Here is a 14,857-nt window from a genome sequence, read left to right as displayed (position 1 = left end):
CAGGTGATAGAGCTCTGCACAGTCCCCACGCTCAGCGGGGAATTTGCTGGAAAGATTCTCCCCCTCTGACCCACCCCGCCATGTGTGCAGGCACACTCTCTCTAAAATAAAATAAAGAAGGGGCGCCTGGGTGGCTCAGTGGGTTAAGCCTTTGCCTTCGGCTCAGGTCATGATCTCAGGGTCCTGGGACCGAACCCTGCATCGGGCTCTCTGCTCAGCGGGGAGCCTGCTTCCCCCTCTCTCTCTGCCTGCCTCTCTGCCTACTTGTGATCTCTCTCTCTCTCTCTCTGTGTCAAATAAATAAATAAGTAAATCTTTTTAAAAAATAAAATAAAATAAGAAGTCTTAATTTTTTTTTAAAGTAATTTGGATTTTTTTTGTAAAGAGTGGGAAGCACTCATTCATTCGTTTATCTGGGAAATGAATATTCATCTAAGAAATACATATGAGTACCTAATTGTGGCCGGGGACCTGGGGATAGAATGAAACAGACAAGAGGGGCTACCCTGGTGGGGCTGACATTCTAGTGGCGAGGTGGGAAGACCAAGACAAAAATGAATTAAAGGAGGATCTGCCATGGCAACAACGGACCAAGGAGACGGGGCGTGGAAGGGACCAGGAGTGGTGGCGGAGGCTGCAGGTTTAGCTGGGGCAGTCGGGGAAGCTGTGCTGAGTGTGACTTGAATAAAGGCGGATGGAGGTGCGGGAGGGAACCGTCAGGTGGGGTAGAGCATGATTAAAGAGGGGGTCAGGAGAAGGAGAGGCAGGATGCAGAGGCTGGTGTGTGCCTCCTGTGGGAAGTCCTGAGAGCCTGACTCGCTCGGATCCCCCTCCTCTGCCCTCTGCTCACCTCCAGGCCCTGTTCTGGGGTCCCGCCTCAACCCTGGCATCCTGACTCCCAGTCTGCACACCCCACTATGCCCCTAGTTCCAGTTTGCCTCTCAGCACCCAGGCAGCTTCCCAGCCCTGCTTGGCCTTCGGAGCCGGGGTCTGCTTCCCTCCCGGATCCCAGCTGTGGGACAAGCACACGTACACTCACGTCCACACACGTCCACACATGCGTTCCGGCCCGACCCCCCCCCCAACCCTCCAGCCACTGCTGTCCGGTCGGTCCCCTGACTCCTGCGTCACTGCCCTGACCTGACCATGGAGAGGGGGGCCGGGGACGGATGGGGGTGGGGGGTAGACACCGCCTAAGGAGACAGAGGAGAGGAGGAGCCTTTTGGACTGCGGGACCTGCTGTTTCCCTCATAGCAACTTGTCGGAGGCCTGACTTCACCTCTGCCTTCAAGGAAGGAGGAGAGATGGACCGTAAGCACCAGTGCCCAGGTGGTAGGGCCTGCTGGCCGGGGCTGGTGCTGGCTCATCCTCTGGGACTTTGGGAAAAAGCCCTCTGATTGCAGCTGGGGAGAGAAGATGCAGGAGAGGATCTCGGTCCTTCCCATACCCACCCCCTAAGCTGTAGCAATTCTGCCAGAGGGCAGAGCCTGGTATGGGGGCCAACTTCAACCCAGGTTCTCTTGGCTACTGCCCAGCATGGTCCAGCTACCTGCCCTTGATATCAGGGGCCCCTGAAAAGCAGAGAGAAAACAGGAAGCTCCTTGGGGCTCCCCCTCTCACACCGGCCACCCCTGCCCCCTCCATCTGCCTCTGTATGTCCCTCTGGCACGGTGCTGGCTGCTGCAAAGGGTCTCCTCCCTAAACTCTCCTGTCAATCCCCACTAGTTTCCCCTTTGAATAGCCTCATTCTTGTCATACCCCTGAGCAGGAGCCTGCTGTGGCTCCCGGTTGCGTCCGCTCTGAGACCCTGTGTTCTGCCATCGGCCCACCTCTCCAGCCTATTCTCTGACTTTGCTCATTCCCTTTCCTTCCATCACAAGAACTCAGTTAGATGCTTCCCGCCTTTGGCTCACTCTGTGCTTTCCACCTGCATCACCTTCTCACCACTATCTCCCCCCTCTCCATTCTTCAAAACCCAAACCGAAGCCTTATGCTCCTCTATAAAGCCTTCCCTGATCCCCCCCCGGCAGAAAGTTCTCTCCTTCTGCACTGCCATCATTTAGGATGTGGCTTAGGTCTCCTGCCAGCTGGGCCACCATGCACGGCTTTCAAGGTGAAGCACTGCACAACTCCGGTGGGGGGGTGGGCGCCGTTCATACAGACTCGCAGGGAATGGAACTCTCTGTTGTCACACAGCACAGGTGACTTGTTCATCAGAAAGAGCAGAGGATGGTGTAGGGTGAGTCTCGTTCAGCTTGGGACCCCCAGGGACGCGGCATGTTGCCTATTTATGGTATGTGTTATAGGTGGTCCCTCCACTCCAGAGACCTCAGAGAAGGGGAGATCTAAAGTGGAGAAGTGAGCCATTCAGCGTCTCAGTGCTTGCTGGAGTCAGGCTGCACAGCCTAGCTCCGGGATCTCGGGGGCCTGCGAAGCCTCCATCCACTTCCTGAGCAGCAGCCACTGAGGCAGGGTCTGAAAAGGGATGGGTGTGACAGAAGGATGGCGGGGGTGGAGGCAGGCTCTGTTCCATGGAGCCTTCCTGGCAGCCGCCTGAGACCGAAAGTCCAAGGAGAAGCAAATTTACAGCTCCCCTGAGCTCCCCCAGACCTCAAGGCAGCACGAAGCCCCAGCTGCCTGGAGTTGTGTTGGGGACGAAGTGGCGGGGGGGGACTCTGGGCCTCCCTTCAGTGGCTCTCAGTTTGGCTGCAGGGTTCAGCCAGCGGCTTGCAAGACCTTCTGTGCTGGGAAGTGAGGTGGTCAGGGACTGTGGAGGGTAGGGTGGGGGGGAGGGCTTCCTGGCCCTTGGAGAGTTGGGAAAAGAACAAGAAGGCTGGAGAACAGATTCCTGCTGGAGAACCAAAGAAAGTCTTGTCCAAAGGCCGATTTGGAGAAACTGAGGCAAGGGCTGCTTGCTGGGCCATAAAGGAGCCGGGAGAACCAGACATCCGGGTGTCTTCTCTCAACAAGCATTGGCTGTGCGGCCCAGCAGTGTAACGGGGGTCCTGTAAACAAGGGAGCCCAGATTAGTGGCCTGAGCTCTGTCACTTACGAGCAGCCGGCTTGGACTGGTGACTTTGCTTTTGAGCCTACGGATGGTGGATGCTAGTAATTGCTTCCCCTGGCTGTCCTGGTTATGTAACACCCGGAGGAGGGTGATCAATAAAGCCTGGCTGTTCTTACTGCATGAGCTCTGCTTCAGCATCCCTCCTAGTTGTCCTCCCTTTGGAGGGCTAGAGACCAAACCTCCAGCATCTTCTCCGGACTTCCTCCAGCACCCTCCCCTGTTCCCTCTGGGGAGCTGGGCACAGGCTAATGGCACCGTATCTCTGCTGTTGTAGCTGCCCCTCCCCCCAGCAACTCACCAGAAGGTGTCACGAGAACTGTGGGGTGTGGATGGAGGTATCCAAGGGTCCAGGCGCTGACTGCACTTTGGAGAAACTTGCCCTTGATCACCACTGGGTGAAATGGTGACTGCGATCACAGTGACTATGACCGCAGTGACTACTGTGGACGTTGCTGGTGGGTTAAGAGGCAGGTATCAAGCCTATAGGCTCTTTCTACTTAGAATATAGGTCAAGATCTCCTCAAGGCAAGTTTACAGAAGCCTTAGACCTACTCCTAAGGATCCAAATTTAGTGAATATTTTCCTGAATGGTTCATGGTTTACTAAGAACCAACAGATATCAAGAACCTATTTACTTGCCCCAGAGGCATCTCCTGATCTGTATATAAGGGAGCTTTTCTGCTCTTGTCTTAGTTCATGAACCAGCAAATGAGTTTAATACTCTCAGGAAACTATGTTTTTCTGGCAGTGAACAGAATTCACAGACTCTGAACTGGAAGGGACTGAGGAGGTCCCATGAAAGCGAAGGTCCACCTTTGGCTTGCTGTGGCAAGACATTTGGTGTTTCTCGAGGAAGCAGAGGCTTGTTAGAGAGTGGTCAGTGCATCTGTCCTCTGGTGATATTTATTGGTTATTGGATTGGGCAGTGAAATCACTTCTCCTTGGGATTGCTCATCAGTTTGATAACTAACTCCCCTGATCACCCCACCTAGAGAACAAAGAAACAAACTTTTTAAAAACTTAATGTTTGTTTTTTCTTTCTAAAGATTTTATTTATTCGAGAGAGAGAGAGATCACAAATAGGCACAGAGGCAGGCAGGGGGGGAGGGGAGGAAGCAGGCTCCCCGCTGAGCAGAGAGCCCGATGTGGGGCTCGATCCCAGGACCCTGAGATCATGACCTGGGCCGAAGGCAGAGGCTTAACCCACTGAGCCACCCAGGCATCCCGAAAAATTGTTTTCTTATTACAAAAATGATCTGTGATCATTGAAAACTGGAAAATATGGTTAACCCAAAACATATGAATAAAAAGCACTTATAATGCCATTAAGAAGGCAGAGGCTTTTCTGTTTTTTAAGGTTTTTATTTATTTATTTATTTGAGAGAGTGAGAGAGAGAGCATGAGCAGGGTGAGGGGCAGAGGGAGAAGCAGACCTCCCCCCTGAGCAGGGAGCCCGAAGTGGGGCTTGATCCTGGGACTCCAGGATCACGACACAAGCCAAAAGCAGATGCCTAACCGACTGAGCCACCCAGACGTCCCAGGAAGACAGAGTCTTAAATGGTCACGTCCAGACATTTGCTTGGTAGGATCACTTCACTTCATCCCAAACCTCCATGCAGTTGGACACCTGCTCCTTGAGGAACTACACTGAGCCCAGAATTTTAGTCCAACTTCTCCAGAGGTTCAAGTGTTTCCGGAACACACCATTCTTCCGCCAACTCCCAACCAGACACCAGGAACTCAACCTGAGACAGAGGACAAGGACCTCCCTAGGAGGATCATCACCCTATCCAAACCAGTTCCTGTATCCTGAGGGCCTGTTTTCTTCCCTGCTGGGTAAGCCATAAACGTAAGAGCTAACAGAACTAGAAGCTCTGGCCTTATAAGCCAAACCTGCGCCAGTCACCTTTCTTCCCCTCTCCTTATTCCCACCAAGAGGCCCGACATTTCTTTGCAAAATGGCCCATGTTAACCATAGTGGATTTTACGGCTGATGGAGCCTATGCTAATGCCAGGGACAGTTCCAAGCACTACGCCAATTATTTGTCTTTTTAAAAATCTGTCTTACACCCTGTTGACTTTAGAGGACTGGTTTATACCTTTCTGGGAAGGCCAGGTGCTTAACACGGATCCTTACGAGCCCGTGCTCAGTAATGCTACAGATTCTGAGCAGAGGTCTGTATCCTCCTCCGAAACAAAGCATTTTTTTTTTATTTTTTTAAAGATTTTTATTTATTTATTTGACAGACAGATCACAAGTAGGCAGAGAGGCCGGCAGAGAGAGAGAGGAGGAAGCAGGCTCCCTGCTGAGCAGAGAGCATGATGCGGGACTCCATCCCAGGACCCTGAGATCATGACCTGAGCCGAAGGCAGAGGCTTTAACCCACTGAGCCACCCAAGCACCCCGAAACAAAGCATTTCAACTCTGGCCTCTGCAGATCTGGTGTTGAAGCAGGGGGTCATTTCAGACTCACCATGCCCCCTACCTGCCCACACACGTGAAAGGGCGAGCTCCCTAACCCTCTCTCCCTTCAGCAGCGATGTCTAGGGGCTGTTTCCGCAGACCTGCCACTGAGGGAAGCCCCGCTGGCAAGCACTGAGAGAAAGGGAGTAGAAATAACAAATGGGCCGGGAGAGGTAGCTGCCAAAACAAACCAAATGCAAAAGGGCTGCTTGCCACCACCTCGGCTGGGCCCAGGCCAGGAGCACAGAGAGACAAGAACACATACGTGCAGGGAGACACATAGTTCCAGCAAGCTCCCTGCTGGATCTCCATGCTGCTACTGGGGGGCTCTGGGGCAAGGGAGCCTTGCAGTCGGTCAAGGCTGACAGGGGAATGAGGTGGGCGGTATGGAGGGTGGGGGGATCTGAGAGAAATGCCTCTCGTTTTGTCTCCATTAAGCCTCCCAGGTGCTTCCTGCTTTCTGGCCACCCTGAGTGACCCTTGAGTCCCACAACACACCCTATTCATGAACCCCGTTTGTGTATGCGGACCTCTCTGCTAGGTATGGCCTCTCTTCTCTTTGCCTGGCAAACTCCTATTCATCCTTCAATACCCAAGGTCAAAGGTGAAACCATTTTGGACCCCACCCATTAGCCATCTCACTCTCCACATTTCCAAATCATGGCCAGTCTTATTTCTTACGTAACTCACTTCACTCGCAAAAAAGGTTTATCTACCTTCCTAATGAAATGGGGGAGCTCCTTAAAGGCAGGGGCTTTTTAATTGGTTTTGTATCTCCAGGGCCCACCCTGGGCCTTGGCCCACAGTAGGCATTCAGCATGTTTGTTTGAATGAAGCACTAGTCCTCCTGTAAGGAGTCTTTCTGGAGTTGCTGGCAGTCATCACCCAGAATCTAAGTCCCACGACAGGAATAACCAAGCTGGAGGGAAGGATTTTGACAAATGAGAAGCCTGATACTCAGAATCCCAAAGCATGCAAGCAAACTAGAGTAAAATTCTGTTGCTATTAGATCAGAGGCTTTCAAACTCTTGTGACTTGCATCCACAGTAAAAAACACAATTTATATGATAACTAGCCCGTGTGTAGTACACACAGATCTGTAACTGAAAAGCACTAACAAAACATTACCATTTCAGGTCTGTTTCTGTAAAGAGAAAGAACTTTCCAAAAGGCTAGGACCGAGTAAATTGATTTCGAGACCCGCAAATGGATCACACACTTTTACAAACATTGCTTTCGATGACTTTAGCTTGATAAACATGAGAAATCAGATCCCCTCACAAATACCCAAGCAAGGGCGCTTGGGTGGCTCAGTGGGTTAAGCCTCTGCCTTCGGCCCAGGTCATGATCTCAGGGTCCTGGGATCGAGTCCCACATCGGGCTCTCTGCTTGGCGGGGAGCCTGCTTCCTCCTCTCTCTCTCTCTGCCTACTTGTGATCTCTCTCTGTCAAATAAATAAATAAAAATCTTAAAAAAAAAAAAAAACCCAAGCAAAAAATACTTATTACCTTATTACCTCTCCTCTCCCACTAGAGCAGCCCACCCGGGTGCGTCTAAAGGGCTCTGCACCACAGCTGCTTGAAACCACTTGGGCCCAGCAGGACTCGGAATCAAATGAAGCAGTGTTACTCCCTGTCACAGAGCCTGACACAAAGGAGGTCCCAGTCTTTGCTCCCTTCATCCTTAAACTCTCCCTTTCCTCATCTTGGGAACCACCATCAAAAGCCAACTGCTGGGGTGCCTGGGTGACTCAGTGGGTTAAGCCTCTGCCTTCCGCTCAGGTCATGATCTCAGGGTCCTGGGATCCAGCCCCGAATCTAGATCTCTGCTCAGCGGGGAGCCTGCTTCCCCCTCTCTCTCTCTGCCTGCCTCTCTACCTACTTGTGATCTCTGTCTGTCAAATTAATTAATTAATTAAAAAAAAAAAAAAAGCCAGCCGCTTCCTGAGTGTACAACCATCCCAGGTGCGCTTTCAGCAGCCAAGAGTGTACACCTTATCCACTCCACCTGCCTCTGAGAGTACAAAAAAATTCAAAGCAAACATTGGGATTCTCAGGCTTTTTCTTGTACTAAAGCTTGTTTTGTTACACTGTCCAGAGTACTATTAATGCACTCTGCTGAGGCAGAAAACACTTGGGGTTCCCTCCTGTACATACACACTTGTAAAGGTTCCTACTCTCCCTTGCCCCATACATACAGAATTTACACAGGGGAGAAACAATGGCAGTGGGGTGGCTGCATGCTAACAAAATTGGTAGTTTTTATTGCCTAGGACGATGGTTACAAACCACAAAGACTGGGAAGACCCACTGCTTGGGCCCAACAAGAGACAATACTCTCTCTCTCAATTCAGAGTCCTCTGTACAAGAGGAGCCATATCTGAGCCTAGTTAGGTGGGGGTGGGCGGGTAAGGTGGCCATCCTCATTTCCATTACTTGGGGGCAACCCTGAAGACCCGGATGTGGATGGCCGAGTTGTTGCGGATGCGGGTCAGAGGCTCTCGCGCATCAGTCTCTGGTTCCAGCTCATCGACCAGCTCCACGGTGGAGGTATTGGCAGCCACCTGTAAGGACCCGAAACTGCCCGCCTGCAGCTGTAAGGCAATGTTGATGGCACGGTTGATGGCCAGGCCCAGGCCATGAATGTAGATCTCACTGCACGAGTTCTGACCCCGAGCCCCTCCGTCCAGCAGCTTCTGGCAGCGGGCCAGCTGGGCCTTAAAGTCAGTCTTCATGTTGACATAAATGTCATTGGGTCTCCGGGGCAGGCGGTGGGGGAGCCGCTTCCGAAGGGTATACTCCACCGGGTCCAGCTCAGCCTCGACGGCCCCGCGGGGCTCTCGGTTTTCCGCCATGCTGTGCGCCCTGACGCGGATAAGGGAGGAGATCAGAGAGAGGTGACAAGCGACTTCGCTGCCTTCCCTACCCTGTTTCCAGCCCAAAGGGTGCAGACAGGAGGGGGCGCATTCAACTCCCCTCTCGCCTCCCAGCCTCGGTCCCCTCCCCATCACCTCAAGCTCCCGGATCTCCCTCCCCCTCAGTGTCTATTCATTCTGGGCATCGCCCCCACCTCAGCCCCCACCGCACCCCCTTCCTCCGCGCCTACACTCTCCAGTCCACGGTGCTCTCCCCGAGCACGCGGCCCGCTCCCGGCCGAGCCACTCAAGTGCGGCGCCCACCCGCACGGACCGAGCGCGCAGCGTCGGACACACACGACCCGGGAAGAGAAGAAACGGCGGCGCTCTGCAGGATCGCGAGATCGCGGGCGCCGGGACGGCTCCGGGCTCCGGACGGGGCTGCGCAGTGCGCACGCGCGCCTGTCCCCGCGAACCACGAATCGCCTTCCCGGCCTCCGTTCTCCCCGCCCCTCTGGGCGCTCGCGCGACCGCGCGCTGCGTCTAAGTCACGCGAGAGCGACGGGAGACCCGCTCCTCCCTGTGTGCGCCACGCAAGCGGGGCGCGGAGGCAGGAGGCGTGTACCAAGTCAAAGCTCGGGAGGGTAAGCTTTCCTAGGCCAGTCCCAGTTCTTGGCCCACGGCAGGGTCCTGAAGCGGGGAAAGGGAGAGAGGAGACTCTAATAGGAGCGTGGAGGATTGGGGATAGGGGCTGACAGAGACAACCGGCGGGGCTGAGAGTTCAAGAGAAGGTGAAGGGGCCTGAAGGCAGATCTGGACTCCCGCGTCCATCGCAGTTCCGCCGGTCGGAGAAGGCGTAGCGGAGCTGGCAGAGCCGATCTCCCACCCAAGGTCCCTGCTGACGGAAGACGCTGCCTCCGGTCTCCCCTGTAGGACACGGGGACGCGTTCTTCTCCCCTGTCTCTTGGAAGGGCTGAGCCCCCAAGTCAGCCCTTGGGGACCCAAGCTATGAGCCGTAGGTCCAGCCTTCAAGGCTCCCCTCAGAGCACGCAGACCCTCCCCCACTCCCCCACCCCCGCTTTACCCACCAGCTAGCTCCTCTGCCTCTGCCCACCCCAGCAGGGACCTGCGCCCCCTGGCGGGCAGGGAGGGACGGCGCCTCGTGGATTCGTGGCTCCCAAGGGCCGGTAGGGTTTCTCCCCTGGCCAGATTGGTATAGCTTTTGGAGAGTTCCCTTCAAAAATGAGTTAGACCATAAAAAACAAACAAACAAACAACGAGTTAGAACTGCATTGGGGACCTAGAACTGTTGTCTGCTTGAGTTGCCCCAGCACTCAAATGAGGATGATAATTCGTTTTGCAACTGTGAAACTCAGTATAACCCGGTAAACTCAAGCCTACACATGTGAGTTGGCATTTTTATGACCCCATTTGACTAGAGGTTGGAAAGGGGTCAGGTTCCTGAAAACTTCTCTCCCAGCACCATTTAAATCCTGTAGTTCTCCTTTTAGCCTCAGATTCTTCCATAATCACAATTTGGGGGTTTTTGTGGGGGTGAGGAGGAAAGGCTGGCCACAGCCCTGTTCTGCCTCCAAAGTATTTGAGCTGATTTTTTTTTTTTTAAGATTTTATTTATTTGACAGGGAAAGACACAGCGAGAGAGGGAACACAAGTAGCGGGAAGTGGGAGAAGGAGAAGCAGGCTTCCTGCAGATTAGGAACCCTGATGCGGGGCTCGATCCCAGGACCCTGGGATCATGACCTGAGCCCAAGGCAGATACTTAATCCTTGAGCCACCGAGGCGCCCCTTGAGCTGATTTTTTGATGGATAAACAGGAGTTCTTCAGGGAACTAAGGAATATTCTGGAAACACTGAAGGGTATTTTAAAGATTTTATTTATTTATTTGAGAGAGAGAGCATGAGAAGGGAGAGCTTCAGAGGAAGAAGCAGACTCCCCGCTAAGAAGGGAGTCCACCGGAGTCAATCAGGCGGCTCCCTGATCCTGACCTGAGCTGAAGGTAGTCCTTTAACCAACTGAGCCACCCAGGAGCCCTGAAGGGTATTTGTAAAAGAATAGAAGTGCAATCTAAGCTTCCCCCTCAAGAAACTAGAAAATGAAGCACCAAATAAAGCCAAAGGAAGAGAAGTAAAGAAACAATAAACAAAACCCAATAAAACTGGACACAAAAACAATAGAGAAGCTCAATATAAAAGGTGGTTCTTTGGAAAAGATCAATAAAGTTGATAAGCCTCTAGCAAGGCTGACAAAAAAGCAAGAACAAGAGAAGGAAAACTGGAGGTGCCTGGCCGGCTCAGTTGGTAGAGCATGCAACTTACTTATTTATTTGACAGAGAGAGAGAGAGAGATCACAAGTAAGCAGAGCAGCAGGCAGAGAGCTAAGGGGAAGCAGGCTCCCTGCTGAGCAGAGACGCCCCATGCGGGGCTCGATCCCAGGACCCTGAGACCCTAACCTGAGCCGAAGGCAGAGGCTTAACCCACTGAGCCACCCAGGCACCCTGAGCATGCACTCTTGATCAGGCGTTGTTAGTTTGAGTCCCATGTTGGGGGTAGAGATTACTTAAATATAAAATCCTAAAAAAGAAGGAAGACCCAATTTATGATTACCAGAAACGAAAGTAGGGATAGCACTAAAGATCCTCATAGGCCAAAGATACTTACTTAGAGAATAATACAGGCATACCTTAGGGATATTGTGGGTTGGGTTCCCAACCACTGCAAAAAAGTATCACGAGAAAGTGAGTCAAATTTTTTTGTTTCCCAGTACCTATAAAATTTATATTTACATGATACTGTAGTCTGTTAAGTTTGCAATGGCATTAGGTCTAAAGAAGAGTATACATCTTGATTTGAAAATACTTTATTGCTGAAAAATGCTAATCATCCTCTGAGCTTTCAGTGAATTGTAATCACTGATTACAGATCACTGTAGCAAATATGAGAAGTTTGAAATGTCAAGAGAATTACCAGAATAACACACAGACACAGAAGTAGGCAAATGCCGGGAGGCTGGGTGGCTCAGTCAGTTAAACATCTTCCTTCAGCTCAGGTCCTAATCTCAGGGTCCTGAGATCCTTATGGGGCTTCCCTGCTCAGCAGAGAGCTGGCTTCTTCCTCTCCCTTTGCTCCTCCCCTTCTTGTGCAGGTGCACTTTCTCAAATACCAAAATTTTTTAATAGACTATTTTTTTTTAGAGATTTTATTTGACAGAGAAAGACACAGTAAGAGAAGGAACACAAGCAGAGGGTGTGGGAAAGGGAAAAGCAGGCTTCCCACCAAGCAGGAAGCCCGATGTGGGACTCAATTCCAGAACCCTCGGATCATGACCTGAGCCGAAGGCAGACACTTAATGACTGAGTCACCCAGGCGCCCTATTTTTTTTTTTCCAAGATTTTATTCATTCCTTTGATAGCATGTGCAAGGGGAACAGCAGGGAGAGGGAGAGGGAGAACCAGGCTACTTAGCAGGGAGCCTGATGTTTGATTCCAGGATCCTGGGATCATGTTCTGAGCCGAAGGCAGAGGCTTAACCCACTGAGCCACCCAGGCGCCCACCAAGCAGAATTTAGTCCGAAGTTGCCAGACTGGTTCAATATTAAAAAAACCGATAGCTCTCATTTACCATATTAACAGGCTAAACAAAACAATGTATATGATCTTCCCAATCAATGCAGAAATAAACATTTAACATAATTTAGTATTCATTTATGAAAAAAACTCTCAGCAAAGAATAGAAGGAACTTCCTCAACCTGTTAAAGAATATCTACAGGGACACCTGGGTGGCTCAGACTGTTAAGTGTCTGCCTTCGGCTCAGGTCATGATCCCGGGGTCCTGGGATCGAGTCCCGCATCGGGCTCCCTGCTCAGCCAGAGAGTCTGCTTCTCCCTCTCCCTCTCCCCTTCCTTTTGCTCTCTCTCTCTCAAATGAATAAATAAAATATCCAATAAATAAAAAATTTAAAAGAAAAAAAAAAGAATATCTACAGAGGTGGGCCTGGGTGGCTCAGTCAGCTGAGTGCCTTTGGCTTAGGTCATGATCTCAGGGCCCTGGGATCGAGCTTCAGCCCCACATCAGGCTCCCTGCTCAGTGGGGAACCTGCTGCTCTCTTTCCCTCTGATGTTCCCCCAATTGTGCTCTCTCTCTCCTGACAAATAAATAAATAAAATCTTAAAAAAAAAAGAACATCTACAGAAGTCCTACAGCTACAATCATACTTAATGGTGTAAAACTAGACACTTTTCTCTTAAAATCAGGAGCTCTCGTGGTTAAAGTCCCAGCCAGTTCAATAAGGCAAGGAAAGGATACAGTGTAATAAGGCAAAAAAAAGATTGGAAAGGAAGATATAAAACTGTCTCTATTTGTAGATGGCACGACTACATAAATAAAAAGCCCCAAGGAATCTACAAAGAACTCATAATATTAATAAATGAGTTTAGCAAGTTTAACAGGATACAAGATTAACATATAAAAATCTACCGTATTTATATGTATTGTCAATAAACAACTGGAAACCAAAATTTAAAATACAATACAGGGGCGCCTGGGTGGCTCAGTGGGTTAAAACCTCTGCCTTCAGCTCAGGAGCTCAGGTCATGATCTCAGGGTCCTGGGATCGAGCCCTGCATCAGGCTCTCTCTGCTCAGCAGGGAGCCTGCTTCCTCCTCTCTCTCTGCCTGCCTCTCTGCCTACTTGTGATCTCTGTCAAATAAATAAAATTTTTTAAAAAAATCTTAAAAAAAGCAATACAATTTACAATGGGGGGATATACAGGGGGTGAGGAGGGAAGTAGGAGCGAGAAGTATTTAGGTGTATGTCTGACAAAACATGTATAGGATCTGTATGCTAAAATCTACAAAACCCTGATGAAGAACTCAAGTACGATCTAAAGTAATGGCAAGATGTCCATATCCATGTACTGGAAGACTGAACATAGTAAAGATACCAGTTCTCTCCAAACTGAACTCTAGGTTTAAGGCAATTCCTTTGAAATTCCCAGGAAAAATCTACGTAGTTATAGACAACTTTATCATTGTAAAGTTAATATGGAAGGGCAAGGAAAGTTAAAGAAATTTTGAAAAAGTTGGATTTGCACTACCTGATTTTAAGACTTACTACTACATAAACACACTGGAGACAGTGTGGTATCTCCCAAGGGATAGACACACAAATCAATAAATTGGAATAAAGAACCCAGAAATAGAGTCACACAAATATAGCTAGACAAAGGTGCAAAAGCAGTTGAAAGGGGAAGGAATAAGTCTTTTCACCAAGGTGCTCAAACAATTTGATAAAAAGGCAAAGATTTGAACTTTAGCCCTATGCCAAAAAATTAGCACAAAATGGATCATAGGTCTAAAAAATGTAAGATTATGAAAATTTTAGAAGAAAATAAAGGAAAAAATCTTCATGAACATAGGGTTAGGTGAAGAGTCCTTAAGACAACATGAAAAGCACAATCTATTAGAAGAAAATTTACATTTTATCAATTGTATCTCAAGGTGGCAAAAAGGGGAAAAATAAAAAAGCTTTCACGCTGTGAAAGACCATATTCAGAGAATGAAAAGAGAAGCCATAGACTGGGAGAAAATATTTGCAAATTTATTATCAGACAAAGGACTTGTATCCAGAATAGAACTCTCTAAACTCAAGCGAGAAAGCAAAAAACCCGATTAGAAAATGGGCAAGTCTTGAACAAACGCTTTGGCAAAAAGGGTGTATAAGGATGGCACAGAAGCATGTAAGAGAGTCAGCATTGTTTGCCATTAAGGAAATGCAAATTAAAACCGTGATGAGGTGCCACCACGTGACTAGTAGAATGTCTACAAGAAACAGTCTTGACTTAATGATACCAAGAGAATGCAGGGGAACTCAATGTTTCACACACTGCCTGTGGGTGATGTTAAATGGTCCAGCCACTCTGGAAAATAGTTCGGCAGTTTCTTCTAAAATTAACCAACATTACATACACTCAACATACAACCCAGTAAAAGCACTCAAAGGCATTTAAAACGTGTTCATGGGGCACCTGGGTGACTCAGTCATTAAGTGTCTGCCATTGGCTCTGGTCATGGTCCAAGGGTCCTGGGATTGAGCCCTGGGTCGGGCTCCTTGGTCAGCGGGGAGTCTGCTTCTCCCTCTCCCTCTCCCTCTGTTGCTCCCCCTGCTTGTGTTCCCTCTCTGTCAAATAAATAAATAAAATCTTAAAACACACACACACACACACACACACACACACATTCATGAATGTCTGTAGCAGTTTTATTTGTACTAGCCCCGAACTGGAAACACCCCAGGTGTCTTTTGATGGGTAAATGGTTAAACAGAATGGCACATCCGTACCAAGGAAAAGTCCTCAGCAATAAAAGGTGCATCAAGAAGACTTGATAGGGGTGCCTGGGTGGCTCAGTGGGTTAAGCCTTTGCCTTCGGCTCAGGTCATGATCTCAGGGTCCT

At 49.9% G+C, this 14,857-nt stretch overlaps 1 protein-coding gene across 2 annotated transcripts; it reads right to left on the bottom strand.

Annotated features, from left to right (window-relative positions):
• Positions 1-7,767: 7,767 nt before the first annotated feature.
• POP7 (POP7 homolog, ribonuclease P/MRP subunit) lies at positions 7,768-8,856 on the bottom strand. 2 transcript variants are annotated; one of them, XM_059414577.1, is made up of 2 exons: positions 8,720-8,856; positions 7,768-8,395 (listed from the first exon to the last, which is right to left on the bottom strand). In XM_059414577.1, exon 2 carries the CDS (start codon positions 8,383-8,385, stop codon positions 7,963-7,965), a length of 423 nt encoding a protein of 140 aa, XP_059270560.1. In that variant the 5' UTR covers positions 8,386-8,395; positions 8,720-8,856; the 3' UTR covers positions 7,768-7,962. The 2 variants fall into 2 exon arrangements, with proteins under 2 accessions (XP_059270560.1, XP_059270559.1); XM_059414576.1 differs by having other exon boundaries at positions 8,637-8,855.
• Positions 8,857-14,857: the final 6,001 nt, after the last annotated feature.

The sequence above is a fragment of the Mustela nigripes genome, chromosome 11, assembly GCF_022355385.1.
Source record: "Mustela nigripes isolate SB6536 chromosome 11, MUSNIG.SB6536, whole genome shotgun sequence".
In the NCBI taxonomy this organism is placed as follows: domain Eukaryota; kingdom Metazoa; phylum Chordata; class Mammalia; order Carnivora; family Mustelidae; genus Mustela; species Mustela nigripes.
This window is presented reverse-complemented; position numbering and strand designations above follow the sequence as displayed.